Raw genomic sequence first — 19,126 nt, 5'->3', positions numbered from 1 at the left:
ATCTATCTATCTATCTATCTATCTATCTATCTATCTATCTATCTATCTATCTATCTATCTATCTATCTATCTATCTATCTATCCACCTACCTACCTACCTACCTACCTACCTACCTACCTACCTACCTACCTACCTACCTACCTACCTACCTACCTACCTATATATATACTTTGTTATTTAACCATTGTCTTTGAGCAAAGGAGAATTATACATTCATTTTGCCCTGGTCAACAGTAGAGACATGACATTTTTCTAGATCTCCACGTCACACTTTTCCAGCATGAATTGTTGTATAAAACATGAGCATATTATAACATCCATTTAAGAGTCAGCCTGAGAACCATCTTTATTCAAATAAATCCAAATCTATATTCAAACCAACTAGCAAGTCCATTCAGAACCTGCTCAAACAATAGAGTTGATAAAAGTTTCCTCTGCAGCTGTGTGCAGTCACTTGGGTGGGATCAGAGGAGAAGCTCCCAGGAAATTTGAGGAATGTTATTTACAGTGAACAAAAAGAGCTCTGTTGAGGGGGGTAGTCAATATCCTCAGTCACACTGAAAAAAAATAGCGTCTTGATTTTACGATTTTATAACCTATAAGGATCATGGGACATGCAGCACTTATTCAGCATTTAAGTCACTTCAAAAAGTTCCTTGTTTTACTTCACAAATCTTCACAAATTTTCATGGACTTTTTTCAAAGATTTGTAAACTTCATTAGTTATTGAAGATAAACTTTAATCATGTATGTATAATCATAAACTGTATTAACTTTTCATTCCGATTACATGATATTATCATTAAGTCCTAGTGGTCAACAAAGCAGAATACTGAACATCTGGAAATCTACATCTGTATCAACTTAAACCATCATAAATGCCTTTGGCTGTGAGAGCCAGCTGTATCGTGTCACTTCACTACTCCAGTGGTTTTGTTTACATCCACTATTCACCCCTTTTCTCTCTCTCTCTCTCTCTCTCTCTTTCTCTCTCTCTCTCTTTCTCTCGCACTCTCTCTCTCTCTCTCCTAACCTTACACCATTTCCTGTTTTCCACATTTAACTGACGTGTGCTACTCTACTCTCTATGTTCATGCAAAGCTTTTGGAATGGCACACACACACACACACACACACACACACACACACACACACACACACACACACACACACACACACACACACACACACACACACATGTACACAATCTCAAACACTCTGTCCCAATCTCCACCCCGTCCTCTACTCGTCCCACTTTTTTACCATCCCCCCTTTCCCTCCTCCCCTCTTTTCTGTTGTGAAACACTAAAATCTACTCACCCACAGAGAGTTGAAGGTATGTTACATTTTGGGGTTTTTTTTGCAAATTTTAGTATATATCACTGCAGTCAGAATGTTCTTGTTGGGATTGTTCAGATGTGTTAGATTTCAAATGTAATGTGTAATGTCCGGTCTGGAGTGTAAGTGAACTCAAAGTTAGAAACATCCTTGAACAGCTCTGAAGCAGAAGACTGAACACATTTGCATGAACATGAAAGTCTTGTAATCATAAACTTTTACTTTTTAAAACTTTGAATTAATTTATTCGATAGCATTTCGTCAAAAGCAGGGAATCTTTAAGATCCCCAGAAATTGGAAAAGAGTTGCAGAATTTTGCATATATATCTTAGCCTTCAGTTTTGGGAATAGCTTTATTACTAAACAGATAAATAGGATTAATGTTTTAAAACAGAAAGATCTGGTAGATACAGTTACAGATTTGAATTGTGCCTTCCTGAGCCAGGAAGTGAGAAAAAGTTCACTAAAAACTTAGGGGAGTTCACTAAAATAGGGGAGTTCACTGCCCTATGCAGAAGATATAGTGTATTCACCTGTCTCAGAGTAACCACATGTCAGGACTCAGACACCTAGAGGTGGGAAATGCAATGAGTATATTGGGGGGGAAAGGATATATACGAGATTGACATTTAATGGATTTGCTAATAAATCACTATTCTGAGTCTAATAAGCCTATCATAAAGCATTTTTAGATTTTGCTGGGAAAAATGAATGAAAGTGAAATCATTCTTCCTGCAAATCCATATGATAATGAACCAGTGAAGTTGTTGTGTACGTTTGTATGTTAGCGAGATAGAACATTGTAACATTTCAGTTGGGCCTGTTAATATAAATAATAATATAACTCTTTATAAACATAAACATTGCTAGCTAGCTAATGCTTTGTTACCTAAGCTAGCTAGACCTTCTTATGAATAAAACATATCAATCAACACAGAATAAGCAAACAACAGCACAGTAAATCATTACACGCTATGCACAACATACACTGCTTCTTACCTAAAAAAAAAACTAATGTTTTGATAGACAATCTAATTACAGCAGCACAGATTAATTAATGATGCAAACATCCAGGCTGGATAGGAGGTAAAAGCGATTGGAGGTAAATGTTTGGTTAAATGTTAAATGATTGTTTTTTTCTTTTCACAGTATGTAGTACCTGATTTTTGTATGTTAGACATGTCAGTTACTGTTCATTATAACTTCATAATGTAGAAAGAGTCTCTGTGACTTTAATTGTGCTATCAATGTTCTTCCCAGATGGACTGGTTAAAATATATTCATAAATTTAATTTAATTATGATGCTATTATGTTATGTTACCTTGGATTTTTACCCAGCACAGTAGGTAGAGTTTACAAAGAATGGTGTGAAAAACAAAAAATATAGAGTGAGCTTCAGTTCTGTGGGTGGAAATAACTCGCTGGTAAGAGAAATCAGAGGAAAATTTTTTATGAGACCATTTATAGTCAATCTTTACAACTGTGGTGAGCAGAAAAGCATGTCAGTGTGAACAAAATATTGAACTTCAGAAGGATGAATTAAGACGGCAGAAGAACATATCGGGTTCAAAGGCAATCATGGGCACATACTCACAGAAACCAGGCAGTTGAAGGTTAGCATAAACATCATTTGGTCTAATATTCAACTGTCCAGTTTGTGTCCAAGTCTATGCTCATGATAGCTTCAGATTCTCGGTCTTGGCTGACGAGTGTGGAACCTGACATCATTTTCTGCTGTTGTAGCTCATCCACCTCAATTTGGAGCATCTTGAAATGATTTTCTACTCACCGTGGCTGTACTATTTGCATATTTCAGTCACTACATCCTTTCTGTCAGCTCAGACCAGTCAAAATGTTTTTTGTTTGTCAGACCATTTCTCAATTTCAATCAGCTCAGCATCTGAAATGTTCTACTCAATTTGTTTTTAACAAAATCTTCACAGAGATGGACACAAATGCAGGTATCGAGCCTATGCGAATGACTGAGGGCCCAAGCACACAAACTGCCGGTGGCACTAAACCTCTACACCGCTTCCTAAGAGGAGAGCCAAAAACAGTTGGGGTGAGAGAGCAAACAGCCACAAAATCCTTATTGTATCAAATTGTAAAAACATAATGAGGTCTGGAGACAAAGAATTGATAGGAATTTAATTTGTGTGATTATGGCGAATTTTACACAAGTGAAGACTTAAGAACATCTTTGCCAAGTAAACCCACCTCCAAGCTATAAACTTTTATTTACACAAAATTATTTGTGCTCAACTTCTTTTTTTTTTAGTAAATGTAAAAGATAAATAATCAGTATAAAACCTCAAAACTTAGTAATCATTCAAAACCTTTCAATAAGAACCGAATAAAATTCGTACACATTTGCAGTTTGGTTGAATTTTATTTGACTCTTCATACAATCATACAAGCTATTAAAAAATCCCCAACATTTTCAGATTTTACCTATATGATGTTTTCCTCTTTTTCTTATCTACAAGATTGTCCTCTTGTTCCTTGGCTTGTGTATGTTCATGTTCGGGATTCCTCTGAATGGGGACGATTTGGATTCATCAACAGATACTTATAGCCCCTATTGGCTGGGCACCATGGTAAATACTTTATTTTGCTTTGCATGGCTGACAAGACAAATTTAAATATCAAATTTTATGTCACATACATGACCAGTCCGACATGGAGTGAAAAGCTTTATTGACTGCCTGCATCATGAAAAAAGAATCCATATAAATAAAAATATACTAAAAATAGAATTTCAATACAATTTTAATTGATAAAAATAATTTACTATGCATATCGGGAAGAAAGGAAATATGTATAATATAATAATAATATAATAATAATAATAATAATAATAATAATAATAATATATATATATACATTAATTATCTCAGGGATGGAGGGAGGCACGGTGGCTTAGTGGTTAGCACGTTCACCTCATACCTCCAGGGTTGGGGGTTCGATTTCCGGGGGTTCGATTCAGCTTCTGCATTATAAATAACATTGTTTTCATTATACATTTAATTTAAAATAGTTCTTTGATAGTGTTACAGCATCATGTTCTTTGTGTTAGAAGAACACACAATCGAAAGCTTATCTGCATGATGTACTTAAACTCTTACTAATGTTTATCTTCTACTTTGCAGTACTTCATTTGCGGTGTTCTCTACATACAGTCAGAACGCAACATCACGAAAAAGATAGTGAGTATATAAGTCTTAATCCCTTAAATTTCCAGAACATGTCTCTGGAGTTGCATTCATCTCTCTCTAAATGACTTTGCTATTAGTTTTTTAATAGTTACAAAATAAAATAAATCAATGTACAGTATAATAATGTAATTTTGTTCATTATGAAATTAATACATTATATTAAGTTTATTCATTTGATTTTTTTCTTTGCTTTTTCTTGCAGGTGACAATAAGTCTTGCATTTAGTATCATCGCAGTACTGGGAACTGTAGTCGGTGCTATAATTTTTATCAAAGTTTTAGTCCTAAACTCTCACATCTATTTTCATCATGTTTATTACCATAATGAAAATGACACTGACCTGGAAATGGAACATTTTGTAAGTTATCAGAAACAATAGACTTATGTAAGAAATAAGACTTACAGTAGAATACGATACTTGTATCTGTAGATGAGAACAGTTTTTTAAAAATCCTTCAAACTTAATTTTGTTTCTTTGTTTGTTTTCATTTTACTCTAATTCTATAGTACTACATACATGAAATTTTACTAATTGAAATTAAACACTGTTCCCATTGCTCAGGTGATGCACTGCAGACTGGAAGCCGTGTTCCTATTCCACAGCTTGGTGGCAGGAGTGATTCTAATCTCCATGTCGGTGTTTGCTCGTCTGGCACTGCGCTCAAGTCAAACAAAGGTTAAGAGGAACTTCCTTAATTCCCTGTCACCTCTCCATCTAATCATTTTCTTTAGCTTAGTTACAGTAGGATGTGGGTAATGCAGTTACAACATTATTAAAATCTATAACAGTTTATAACAAAACATTATAATAATGATGAGTTTCAAGTGTAAATCGTGTGTTTTTGCTGTACATTCTGGAGAAAACAACAAGAAAACTAGGTGATAATACAAGTACTGTATATATTAGTATATGAGTAAAGTAGATAGATATTAGTTAAAGTATATAAGTAGACATATTAAAGTATATAAGTAGAAAAGTACTCTCTACAACATATCTATCTATCTATCTATCTATCTATCTATCTATCTATCTATCTATCTATCTATCTATCTATCTATCTATCTATCTATCTATCTACTGTGCAAAAGTGAAGAAATTGTTATTGTTATTAATTGTTTATTTTTATCTATTTACAAAATGCAGAGTGTGTAAACAGAAGAAAAAAAATTATTAATTTGGTGAAACCACCCTTTGGCTTCAAACTAGCATCTTACACATCTTGTTTACTTTCACAAAGTCCAAGATTTTGTCGTCTCAGTGTCAGGAGTATGATAAAGCAATTATACCAAGCACTTGTTACTGATCATCAATTTCATATGTAGGTTGAAACTCAGTCATTCTACATAATGAGGTAGATATTACTGATACACAGACAAACAAACATAAAGTAGAATTGCTTCAGAATGTGCAAAAATATCATGAGGAATAATAAGATACATTGGTATAACAATCAAAAAACTACATTTTTAAATTGAATAAGGATTTAATATTGAGTGAACCACACACAGTGATATAACCACATCTCTCTCTCTTGCTCTCTCTGTAGATGCTCGTGGTGATGCGTTATCCACCTTCAGCAGAGTGAGATCCCGGTGAACCCCAAACACAAGTCTGTGAATCATATCAGAAATAGAATTCATAGAATTCAGCTCATCAAGTAGCTGTCATCAAGAAAACTTCAAATACCAGGTTATTTGACAGTGACAGTGTAAACAGAAACCAAACTGAAAGTGGTTCAGTTGTTAATTTGTTTAAATTACTCAGATATTCAGGCCTCACTGTATGATTGCGAGAAATAACGACTGTGAAAAAGTCTTGTTAAAATGGCTTTTAGCCTCTGCAATGACCGTGAAGCAAAGTCATATCTTCTGTACTTCTTGGCATTAAAAAAAATTAAACGATTGAAATGCGAGACATTTCACTATAATCTGCACTTAAACACTGTACTAATTCACATATGGATGTGTGTATTGAGCAGTAATCTTTTGTATGAAACGAAACTAACAAAACAATGATGTCATTTTTATGTAGACAGCTGACAAGTATAATAAAAGCATTTTTGTATAATCAGTATATTTGCATTTCCATCTCATGCATTGCTCTCAGTTGTCAAAGAAATAGCTTTAATCAGCGGAACAGCTTTAATCCAATGCTCTTATTTATCTAAGTAAACACTATAACATCAATCAACCTTTCCATGCAACCTAGTGTTATGCTTTTCAGAATTCCATACCTGCTTATAACAGATTTTTTAAAAGATTGACTCTGATATTTAACATTATTGAATGAGGAAAACTGTTGGAATTATCTTAATGTAACACCAGCCCAAGACTATCCCTCTTTACCAGAGGTTGTATTAATTAATCAGCAATTTCCAGCAGCCATCTGGTTTACTTGATAACAGTAAGCTACCTAGTTTGCAACAACTCAATATACAAACAATGTTTATAAGTTGTTTGTACCAAGGTACACCAATGTATGATTTGTAGAAGAGACGTTTATGGGAAAAGTCTATTGTTAGAACAATCCTCTTGATATAACACAAACCCGACATTATGCTTCCTCACCAGCAGAGGTCACAATTTCTAGCTTTCTAGTTCCACTTTCTAATTAGCATAAATTTTATAATGTCATTCCTATTACCATTTAAAGTAATGAACTGTTCTTCATGACTCAGCTTTGTTTTTTAATCAGACTACTCTATGGATTGTCTATGAAATTTGCCTTGTCATGCCTGGGAGTGCTTTGACATTTGCCTGTTTATGATTATTGGACTCTGCTTGTATTAAAAACTCTACACATAGATCATCAATTGAGTTTGCCATGTTACCGTACTTTGTACAATTATAACCAGATGCTTCAGTACAATAATACGAGCTGAAATAAATGTTATTAAATGAAACCACAAAGTAACATCTATTAGCTAAACTCCTGAGCACTAATGGGGATTTGTAGGTTTGTGCTGAGTTGTTTTTACCATCCAAATATGAACAATTAAAAAGTCTTAAAATGTCTTTGACTTGTAGGGTGGTTTTCAAAATGTTCATTTTCATTTCCCAAAACTTTTTGTCGACATGAGGCCAGAACACAAAGAAATTATTATTACATTTTTAGAATACATTTTGGGAAGTTTTTATAGATGCTATATAATAATAAAAATGTAATTACAAAAAAAAAATTTGTTTAGTTTTTGTTGTTTTGGTTTGTTTTTCCACTCATACTGAGAATGAGAGGATACAGTTCAGGTCAGTAGGCTTAAGTAAGCGCAATAGCAAACAGATCCATAAATTTGAGTCAAAAGTCAAAAACAGGCGCTCTGTGATTGGAAACGGGTGTGTGTGGTGTGTAATTAGTAGGACGATGACTTGTAGGTCACGGTATGTTCTGTTATATGGAGTTTGCAGCGTTGATACTGATGCCTACGTGAACAATTAAAGTGACACAAGCACACCCTATGTTTATTGGTAAAATCCTTTAATAAATAAATCATTTATTTTGACAGATTTATTCATATTAAGTACCGCTAATGGAAAAGTGTATTCGTTCTTCCTGTGTCTTCATGTTTTTCCTCTGAATTCTCCGGTTTCATCCACCTCCAAAAATACCTTGGGCTCAGTTTCCCATAATGAAGGACTAACCTGTATTATCAGCTTCATACAGAAAAACACCTACTGTACATTTAATGCATACTTGCTATTATTATTTAATCCCTGGTGATGTCTTAATCTTTGCCCTGTTTAACAGATTACTGTTCAGATTGTCTTGTTTTGTTATGTTGCCTGATCATGTTTTGACCTTTGTCTGTCTCACTTCACTGAAACATCAGTGTGTGTTTCAGCTTTGTTTGCTTGGATTGTATAAGTCTCTCTGCACTTGGATCCTAACTGTCTGACTAAATACACATTTAAAGTGCTAAGCCCTTTAAGACAAAGAGAAATTCCAGTTATTACAAACTTTTTGAAAAAAGCCTATATTTCATTGGGCTTTACAGGGTTCTCTGACACTATAGTATAACATTACAGTGTTAATTTGTATATATTAACACCCCTTTAGTTATACAAAAGCTTCAACACTATTTAATCAAATATTAATTTTATCAGTTACCCTTTTAGCATAGTACTGTAGGGGTTAAATCTCACTGATGGTCGCAAGTACGGAAAAAATGGGAGGGAAGGACAGGAAGGACATCAGGCGTACAACCTGTGCCAAAATCAAATAAATAGATTGTATGATCCACTGTGGTGGCAAACAGGTAGCGACTGAACTATGACAACAACCAATTAATTCTAGCAGAATATAAATTTGATATATTGTAAAACATTATGTGTATATATAAATATATATGTTGTTGTTGCTGGTCTTCTGGCGTCTCCCTGTTCGGGGTCACCACAGCATATCACGTGGTCCACATTATATATCATTGTTATTATTTAGCCAGGCAACAAACACATTCTGTAACATGATGTGGTTTAAGGTGTTGGGAGTTGCCCTGAGAAACTTAAAATAGTATTATACAGCCTTTGCTGTGTCGGGGTGTAGCATCAGAGCTGTCAGATCAGATCAAGACAACAATTGGTAACCGAATACAGGTATGAGTGTTTAAAAGAAATCAAACAAGGGAGTGAGAAAGTAATATACACTATGTGTCCAAATGTTTGCGGATAGTTGACTATCACACCCATATGTGAGCCTTCCTCAAACTGTAGTCACCAAACTATACCACAGAGGACCACACAGCTGAATCGAATGTTTTTGAATACGCTCGCATTATTTCAAAGATGTCCTAGTACAACAATTCCACAGTCAACCTGAACACCTTTGGTTGTGCCCCAGGTCTCAGAATCAGTACCTGAATTTGTTATTGCTCTGGAGGATGATTGGGCAAATTCCCACAGCCATGCTTCAAACTACAGTGGAAGATTTTTTAGAATAGTGGAGATTATCATAACAGCAAAGTGGGGACTAATCAAGGATTTATTTTTTTTAATTCTTTTATTTTTTTTAAAAGAATCTAAATTCTTTCATTTGCTCTTTAAATGATTGGAAAGATAGTGATAGGTATGCAGTCATTGTTTGTCCTTGAAATGTATATTGTTTATTTAGAACACTGATGTCAACTGGGTGTGTGTGTATTTCTGCATTCTTAACATGGTTCTATCGGGTGGAAATTTTCTTCTTTTTTTTTATCCTTAAAGTACAAATGAAATAGTAGCACATAAGTACATCCTCAGATCTGCAAATACTTGGGCCATGTCCCAAACCGCAATATACCAAACAAATTAATTTATCAGTACACAAATGATGTCATTAATATTTACACCATTGACTAATCCCTTTGTGTAATTAATCTGCATAGACTAGAAAGGTGTGACAGAATAATGAAAAATTCTTCTGTTCTTGCAAGAGTGTTTTCTTTTTATCAGAGAGTGTGGAAATAAAAAATATTCCATTAAATCAAAAATATATATAGATTAAATAAATATTGTGAAAATATTCTGACATTAAAGGCAATGTAATTCTTATATCCACAATTTAATACATGTAAAAACACTGGCTGTCGTTCAAGAAAATGTATCCAAGAAATAAACAGAGGGAAGGGAAAAGATATTTCAAGTGATGAGTGAGAGCCTGAAGTTGTCCTGTTTTTTAAGACAGGGAGAAATTAGAATTGTATGTAAACTCTAGACAGATTTTTATTTATTTAAAATGATTAGAATTGTGAGGTTCAAAAGTAATCAAATAAATATGGGTGTGCTGAGAATAAATAGATTTTAAAAAAAACAACAACGACAAACACTGCAAAGCAGAAAATAAATATTAATAATAATTTTTTTAGTGAATCAGATGCTCAGCCAGGGGAAGTTCATTTCACTACCTGGTGATGGCGCAAGACGATTCTTGTTTCAAAGGCAACATGGATTAGAGCCAGTTTTTTTTTTAATACATACTCAGTGTTTTAATACATAACGTCCACATTATATTATTATTATTATTATTATTATTATTATTATTATTATTATTATTATTATTATTATTATTATTATTATTATCACCATAATGGTTGTCAATTTTGGCATTTCAGGAAAGCTTTAACATTTTTAAACCTACAGCTACAGGGAACCAGTGAAAGGAACACAACTATGGTCTAGGAGAACATTTGGTTTTGGTAGTGCACAAAAGCAAACCTGCCCGGAGTTACAGCAGTCCCAGGCTAAAAAGAGCATCAGAGTGAAAAGAATGATATTCTGGAGTAAGAGTATCAATACAAGCAGAGAATAAGAGCTTGTTGTCCAGAATCACACCAAGGTTCCATGCATTATCAGATGGCATGCCTCAAAGGTTTTCCAGGAAGATGACAAGATCTCGCCGTGGCAGTGCATCTCCGTGGGTTGAATAGAATCTCAGTCATGCAGGAATTTAGTTTTCAATCATGTGATCAACCACGTCAGAAGCTGCTGAGAGATCAAGAAGTATCAGTACCGATCATTTGCTAATCTATGTAATTGAATCAGCACTTTCCAAAAGCTGAGTGATTCAAAAGTGAAATGATACTAGTCAGTAGCTGCTGAAGTCTGAGGTATCTAATGCCAATCGCTTGATGTCTTGAAGGCAGTCAACACGGTTTGTGACCGGATATTATGGAGTCATTCACCAATGGAGTGATAAAAACAGAGGAAGGTTAAGGGGTTGGATTGCTAGTGAACCTGAAAATGGTTGTGGATGATCGTTGTGTATGATTTATTAAGTGGTTCAGTGGATGATTAAGTGGTTCAGTGGATGATTAAGTGGTTCAGTGGATGATTAAGTGGTTCAGTGGATGATTTCACTTAATAAATCATCCACAACGATCATCCACAACCATTTTCAGGCTATCCACCTTTCAGCAGCAGCAGTGATTCTCAGGTGTAGGAAGAACTAAGCAGCATCTACAGAAGAAATTCTGCAGCTTCACTAGCAATCCAACTCGGAAGGATCTTGCAGAGAAAGACGCTGTTGCAGCATGATTTTGTCCTTCATTAAACTGCTGAAGAAAAAAAACAGCTCCACGCAGCCATGTCGTGTATATTCACTTCCCAAAATATATATCAGCAATTATTCTAACCATGCTTCACTTGTTATCATCTCCTATGGTTGTGGATGATCGTTGTGGATGATTTATTAAGTGGTTCAGTGGATGATTTTATTACGTGGTTCAGTGGATGATTTCACTTGAATACTATAGATTTAAAGATAAAAACAGGATGCTTGAAATTGAGATTGGGGATACAGTGTGACTATCCACTATCACAAGGAAGAGGATGGATTCCTTTGGATTGTGGCTTAAAAATGGTTATTTCAGGGATTTTTTCTTGCCAGTGTCACCCATGGCTTGTTCATTGGGAAGCTACATCTATGTCTGGATTCCTTTAAATAGGTTTTTGTTTTCTGATGTTAAAAGTGCTCTATTTTTAAAAAAAAAAAAAAAGAAAGAAAAAGAAATTTGTGAGAAAGGTAAAGAAAGAGACGGGTTAAGAAGTGAAGAAAAGCTGTTATGAACATTGTGTGGATTGCACACAGATGTTTCAAGCTTTCCCTTTTTCAGAAAGATGTCTTGAGATAAGTCACATCAGAGAAAAAGAGTAAAGTGAAGGAGATCAGAATCACATTGTGTTTTGTTCACATTTTGTTAATTCTCTCTAATTGTTATGTAGTATGTCTGACAGCCAGGCCTCTTTAAATAGCATAGCTTTGGGGTTTGTCTGTCCAAGACAAATTCAAGTCAATAACTATTAAGATCTACAGCTTTGTCTCTGATTCACACTGACAAATTACATATTAGACCATAAATCTACATATTTAATATAATACTGGGGGGCACGGTGGCTTAGTGGGCCTCACACCTCCAGGGTCGGGGTTCGATTCCCGCCTCCGCCTTGTGTGTGTGGAGTTTGCATGTTCTCCCCGTGCCTCGGGGGTTTCCTCCGGGTACTCCGGTTTCCTCCCCCGGTCCAAAGACATGCATGGTAGATTGATTGGCATCTCTGGAAAATTGTCCGTAGTGTGTGAGTGAATGAGAGTGTGTGTGCCCTGCGATGGGTTGGCACTCCGTCCAGGGTGTATCCTGCCTTGATGCCCGATGACGCCTGAGATAGGCACAGGCTCCCCGTGACCCGAGGTAGTTCGGATAAAGCGGTAGAAAAAATTAATGAATGAATAATATAATACTCTGATACGCACATTTGATACACACATTTATTACGCACAAAATGGATGGCACATCATTATGTGCCATTTTATTCTTACCGATGTCTGAGCTTTGTCTATTTAACCACCAATCAAATAGCTGTTTAAATGTCACTTTCAAATTTACACAAACAGACACACACACACGAAATGATGAAATTGGAAACGGAGGATGAAATCGGCTTTTAATGAATTATGCATAGTAACTGATAAATGGTTTTCTATTGTCTTAAAGTGTTTCACTCATCCTGGACGATTTTAAAAGCTGGTAGCAGCAAATCAAATAAACTGCCTTGATTACATCTAATGTAACCATTAATGACATCTACACATAGCGTTGTGAGTTTTACATGTTCTGCCTATGTTTATCCAGGTTTCCTTCAGGTTAACTGGTTTCCTCCTACTTCCTAAGAACGTCAGCTGGTGGATTGACTAGACAGAGTGAAGTGACTATGTCTGAGCTCCAGACACACCAGGAGGTTACTGATCAGCGGTTACAGAAAATAGTTGAAATCTGCATGAACATTACTACACTATTTATGCCTCGTCTATTCAACAAGCTGATAACCAAGCTTAAATGAGCACATATTAGGTTATATTACAACCAGAAATAATACTCAACTCTGCAGAACATTGCAGCATATTGAACCAGAGTTGGACACAATATTTTGGACAAAAGCTTTGAATATACCAAATTTGAGTAACGCAATAATTTTACGTATAGTATCACCTAAGGACATAAGGATTAAGGTGGGTCCTCACAGCTCCTCTGGTGGACACGCATGTGCTCAGTCACCCTGTACTGTCTGGAAAAAGTCATGGTGCAGAGAGGACAGGAGTAAGGACGAATGCCCAGGTGTGAACGCATGTGTCTATTCAAGGAGCCGCGCTGACTGAAGGCTTTCTCACAGTCTGGCACTGAGCACTGGAACCGATGTGTATTTGATTGATGGTGGGATACAGAATTTAGTCGCTTTCTGGTTGAGAGTAATATCTCTGCCATGTCTATTGTCTCTAGAACATCAGTGCTGCCGTTTAGTTCCGCATTTGGCCCTTGGCATGTCACGTCACTTATTGAATTGTTTAGTTCTGGGAGGAAGTGGTATCTTAAGTGTCCATGATAAGCATTTACACAGTGTTTCCTCAGATTTGAGAATTCACAGCAATCATTATTGCTTTTTAGAGATTCTTCACCCAGTGCAACTTCTTCTGATGTTGGAGCATAATAATGGCCTTTACAAGATATTACATTTGTGTCAGTACTGCTAGAATTTTCAAAATATAAACCGTCTTCTCTTTTTAGACTATTGGTCATATGCTGACTAAAAGCCTGAGATGTGGTCTCAGAGTTGTCATCACTGGTGTTGTATGACTTTTTCTCATAAATTCCTGGCACATGTTTTTCTGATTCAGAAGGATTAAATGACTGGACAACTTCCACATCTGAATCACTATTGTCACTTTTTCTACAGTCATGTTCTGGAGACGAATGTTTACTGCCGGTGTTTTCCCTATGCACACACTGATCTTTATTATCAGTGTTTGAATGGATATGTGTGATGTTCTGAGAGCCACTGGATTGAAATTGTCCACTCTTGCAGGATTTATAAGGCTGTTCAACTTTCTCAGCACCAACACTTGGCATGTCATGATCCCAATTCTCTGTCTTGTCATGTTTTGACTCTGATAGAATTTCTGAGCTCTGAGGTTGTTTGTTGGCCTCTGAGGGTTTATCAATGGTTTGCTCAAGACAGAGGGTTTGTAGTGCAAGATTTTTGTTTCCCGTTGACTTGAGGTGGCATATAACTGGTACAAACTTGTTGTTTGGTGTGGATGATCTTGGCTGGTCTGAGCAGCACGGAACAGTTGATGAAGATACAAGAGTCTTATCTAAAGGCTCATGCTCTGTAAATCCTCTCGTTTTGTTGGCTTGATCATTACCTGGAGAAATAATGTAGAAAAGTTACATATAAAAATGTACAACAGAGTACTAATTTTGCATGCTCTTACATGATGAAAACAAAAAATGTAATGAAAATAAAGTTTCACAAACTTCTTTAGGCAATAAAAAAAGTATTTATAAATAAATGAATTTATTAAAAAAAATAGCATGTGTAATTTAGTTTGATATATTAATATCAAATAGGTTTTTATAAAAAATTAATCACCAGTGTGTGTGAGCTCATTCTCTTTCCTCCTGCAGGTCAGTGCATGCTGTAGTTGCTCCATCTGCAGATGGAAAGCTGCATATATCACTGGCTCTTCATGACTCTTTGGGGGCAATGTGCCTGTGTACATGTAATCCAGAAGGAAAGTCAGGGTTTGTGGGGTGAGCAGAGGGGAATTTAAGTCCATGAAGGAACCATGGTGAGGAAGGAGACAGGCAAACACCGGACTGAAGGCAGCAAGGACACTTTTATGGGCCAAAAATAGCTGATCATGGTGCATATGGAGACGTATCACACAGTCACAGAATGTTCCTGTTCTCCGCTGCAAGTCAAGCTCTTTCAGTAAAGCAAAGCCGTGGGAAGGTTTGGTTATGGCTTCAGTTTTTATCTATTGGCAAAAAAAGAATCATCATTTGCGTTTATTATCCCTTATGTTACATTTGTGTCAAAATCAAACATTTAAGCTTGGGTCATAGCTGACATTTATTATATGTGTAATTATATAACAAACAGATACCAAAGAAGAAGTTTTATATTCATCCATATTCTGTACCACTTATCCAACACAGGGTTGTGTAGAGTCTGGAGCCTATCCTAGAGCACTCAGGGTACAAGTACAAACAAATCTATGTGACCGCGATTACCATTTAAAGTGACCATTTGGTTGATAACAATTGTAACAATACCAAGCCAAGGTGTACGTGACCATGATTAACATTTGCAGACATCCAACTAGACAACAAGGTGTATCCCAACCATTTGGGAGACACTTGGTTCTTACGTTCAATACACATTTCAAAGCGGAACCTCATTTAAATTACCAAAAGGGAAAACAGTATAAAATGCTTGAGCAGGATTTGTCCTGTGTTCTTACTGACTCCAACGGACCCAAAGTACTTCATGTATTTTGTCACTGCTATGCCGGAATAAACTTCTTGTTCTTCATTAAGATTTTCACCCTCATCATTTTATTTTCTTACATTTTTATTTCGTAAAAGAGATACCAATCATCCTATAATGCATGATACAAGATTAAGCACTTAGGGGAAACCTCTGAAGTACAGGGAGAACATAAAAACTCCTCTACCTTTATAAAGGCCACAGTGGGCTTAGTAGGTTGCATATGGACTTGCACACCTGGGGTTGGGAGTTCATTACTCACTTCTTCTCTGTGTGTATATTCACTCCATGATTCGGCGGATATTCTGGTTGCCTCCTCCTGTCCAAAGCCATGCACTGTAGGCTGATTGGCATTTCTAAACTGGCTGTAGTGATTGGTATGTGATCGTGACCTATGAAGGGTTGACATCCGGTCCAGAGTGTCCCTTACCCTGTGACCCTAACTTACATATTTAAATTTACATTTGCAGCATTTAGCAGATGCCCTTATCCAGACCGACTTACATTTTCATCGCATTTTTTATACAACTCAGCAATTGAGGGTTAAGGGCCATGCTCAGGGGCCCAACAATGGCAGCCTGGTGGATATAGGAATCGAACTCACAACCTTCGTAGGTTAAGCAGTAAAGATGTACAGCACGTCTCTTATTCCACCTCCTTTTGTTCCTTTGTGCAACATTTCATGTGTCTAAAATCATGAATTTTTATGTATATTAACCATAAGCATATTTTATCATCCCATATGTACAAAAAAACATGCAATAATCTTATTGTATTTTTTAAATATATGTATAAATCTATATTAGCACAACACAATGCATTAAACATGAATGAAGACGTTACTTACATCCATTGTGATCCCCATAGACAACACTCAGTGCTGATGCGCGCGTTCAGCCCGCGTGCGCGTTCATGTGCAACAACACATCAGAGCGCTTTTTTGTATCGCGAGCGATACGTGACGTCCTGCGGCACCTCAACGTTCTTGTAAGTTAAGCCCCGCCCACCATATAACTCTTAGCCAATAGCCTTTTACGCTGTATCGACGCAACGCTGTTAAAGCGTTTGTTGACAGCTGCTATAAATTCAGCTCAGGATTTTGGCACTTGGATTAAAAACATGTTTGTGTTTTGTGTGAATGCATTAATATCCGATTATTTGCACTAAAAGCAGTTTTTTCCTTAGTTAATTATTCCCCTGACTTCACAACTTGTGCCATTACAAATAAATATTTTTAAAAAATAATAATAAATAATAAATCCCCCAAATAAATAAATAGATAAATAAATAAATAAAATAATAGATACATAAATAATAATAAATAATTTAAAAATAATGAAAAATAAATACAAAAAACTGAAAAAATATAATAATTATAATAATGTCATCACTTCTAATTGAGTGGTAATCTCAAGGACTCATCTTTACCTTTAATACAAATTTAGTTTATACAATAACAGTGCAATATACAATACAGGGAAAAAAGTAGTCCATTTAAGCCAGGAGTTTCCAGAATTCTGCATAATGGCAGAACAGGTCTACTACTGAACTATTGAACTATTATGCAAATGTGGTAAATATATCCATTGTTTTTACATTCCAAAAACAACAGAACCTAAACTGCTTACAATGGTTTGCATATTATCTTAGTTTTATTGCAATCGTGAGTAGATTTACATTGTCAGTATTTATAGGAGTTATCGATTACAATTCTTTAACGCTCAAAAGTATAGTACAAAAACATGCAGTGCCCTAAATCAATGTGCCTAATGGCTAGAGCTCTGGTATGTGTGTGCCTTGGTACTGTACGTGCAGTTCCACGTCAAGCGCTCAAAGCCAAATCCCATGTACCAGTCAGCAGACAGGGAGTCCCTTGGTCAAGAATCAACCAGCTGTTCTGCACATGGAGCCTGTTAATTTTTTATTTTTTTTTTCAAAATTAGCCTCAGGCACATGTGACAGTCACCTAGGGCAGTCCTATTATTAGCTAAAATTATTATTAGACTGCCACATACACACTTAAATCCACTGTATCCACTGGTCTATGTAGGCAATGAGCTACGGAAATATACAGTTTGACAGTAAATGTCTTACAATGTCATGCTGCATATATATATATATATATATATATATATGTGTGTGTGTGTGTGTGTGTGTGTGTGTGTGTGTGTGTGTGTATATATATATATATGTATATATATATATATATATATATATATATATATATATACATATATACATATATGTATATATATATATATATATATATATATATATATATATATATATATATATATATGCAGCATGACATTGTAAGACATTTACTGTCAAACTGTATATTTACTGTATATATATATATATATATATATATACATATATATATATATATATATATACATATATATATCAGAGTCTGTAGCAGGAATATGACACAACAGGACAGGGGCAAACACAACTGAGCAATTGAGGGTTAAGGACCTTGTTCAGGGTCCCAACAGTTGCAGCTCAGTGGACTTGGGTTTCAAACTCACAATTTTACGATTGGTAGCCAAACACCTTAAACACTAGGCTACCACATCCCAATGTACAATAGCTCATGAATTTGTCCAGTCCACATTCATGTGGCCCAGATTTTGAACTCCGGCATCAGGCCTAACCTATAGCAGATAAACGATTATCATATAAAATCAATAGCAACATATAAATTGTGTACAGTGCAGTCGATGGTTCTTATTGTAAGGACAGAAGCACAAGAATGCATAATCAACCCTGCTGTCTAGATAGAAAGGACTGCCCTCTTTTCTCTTCCGTCAACGAGGGCAGATTTTAAGCAGTAATAAAATCAAGTTATAAATTAAAGTTAAAATCCAATAATCACATATAAAAATCAACCACCTAGTGTAACTTTCTGATATTTGTCTGGTGTTTACATTTCAACAACAACAACAACAACTCCCCTAATCCCACCCATATTCACGAAATTCCAGCCCTCATTATCTACGGTGGCCCGAATAGTTTTTTAGTTTTTTTTTATTGTAACGAGTTATAAGCAAACAATCAAACAAACAAGGTACATAATCAAATCACAAAATAACATTACAATAATCAGCCATAAGTTGAGCATAGCCAGTAACAAACAGATATCACAATAAAACAAACTAACAATATATATATATTATATATCAAAAAGGGCTTTATTTTAAATTACTGTAGTTCAGTTCTGTCTAACAGAGAAATCGATTTGAGGGCTTTTGTGTGTTTAACTAGTTTTAAGGATTTG

General features: G+C 35.5%; 2 protein-coding genes across 4 annotated transcripts; one reads left to right on the top strand and one right to left on the bottom strand.

Annotated features, from left to right (window-relative positions):
- Nucleotides 1-1,183: 1,183 nt before the first annotated feature.
- Nucleotides 1,184-6,628, top strand: si:ch1073-291c23.2 (uncharacterized protein LOC799862 homolog). 2 transcript variants are annotated; one of them, XM_027174581.2, is made up of 7 exons: nt 1,185-1,336; nt 3,283-3,401; nt 3,826-3,936; nt 4,489-4,545; nt 4,757-4,912; nt 5,117-5,230; nt 6,102-6,628. In XM_027174581.2, the coding sequence occupies exons 1-7, from the start codon at nt 1,198-1,200 to the stop codon at nt 6,138-6,140; spliced, it is 735 nt and encodes a 244-aa protein (XP_027030382.2). In that variant the 5' UTR covers nt 1,185-1,197; the 3' UTR covers nt 6,141-6,628. The 2 variants fall into 2 exon arrangements, with proteins under 2 accessions (XP_027030384.2, XP_027030382.2); XM_027174583.2 differs by lacking the exon at nt 4,757-4,912 and having other exon boundaries at nt 1,184-1,336.
- Nucleotides 6,629-13,122: 6,494 nt separating this feature from the next.
- LOC113660678 (zinc finger protein 883-like) lies at nt 13,123-16,866 on the bottom strand. Of its 2 annotated transcripts, none has more exons than XM_027174349.2 (3): nt 16,694-16,866; nt 14,947-15,334; nt 13,123-14,719 (listed from the first exon to the last, which is right to left on the bottom strand). In XM_027174349.2, the coding sequence occupies exons 1-3, from the start codon at nt 16,709-16,711 to the stop codon at nt 13,524-13,526; spliced, it is 1,602 nt and encodes a 533-aa protein (XP_027030150.2). In that variant the 5' UTR covers nt 16,712-16,866; the 3' UTR covers nt 13,123-13,523. The 2 variants fall into 2 exon arrangements, with proteins under 2 accessions (XP_027030150.2, XP_047671614.1); XM_047815658.1 differs by lacking the exon at nt 16,694-16,866 and adding an exon at nt 16,451-16,534.
- Nucleotides 16,867-19,126: the final 2,260 nt, after the last annotated feature.

The sequence above is a fragment of the Tachysurus fulvidraco genome, chromosome 7 (genome assembly GCF_022655615.1).
Source record: "Tachysurus fulvidraco isolate hzauxx_2018 chromosome 7, HZAU_PFXX_2.0, whole genome shotgun sequence".
NCBI lineage: Eukaryota > Metazoa > Chordata > Actinopteri > Siluriformes > Bagridae > Tachysurus > Tachysurus fulvidraco.
Note: the sequence above shows the minus strand (reverse complement) of the source record. Positions and strands in the feature narration are given on the sequence as shown.

Excerpts from the sequence above, each read along its gene's own strand:
- si:ch1073-291c23.2 (XM_027174581.2), top strand. The coding sequence starts at position 1,198 with ATGTACACAATCTCAAACACTCTGTCCCAATCTCCACCCCGTCCTCTA. Across the intron at positions 1,337-3,282 it reads TCACCCACAGAGAGTTGAAG|AGATGGACACAAATGCAGGT; the intron begins GTATGTTACATT and ends AAATCTTCACAG. Across the intron at positions 3,937-4,488 it reads CCTATTGGCTGGGCACCATG|TACTTCATTTGCGGTGTTCT; the intron begins GTAAATACTTTA and ends TCTACTTTGCAG.
- LOC113660678 (XM_027174349.2), bottom strand. Across the intron at positions 14,720-14,946 it reads GAATGAGCTCACACACACTG|GTAATGATCAAGCCAACAAA; the intron begins GTGATTAATTTT and ends TTATTTCTCCAG.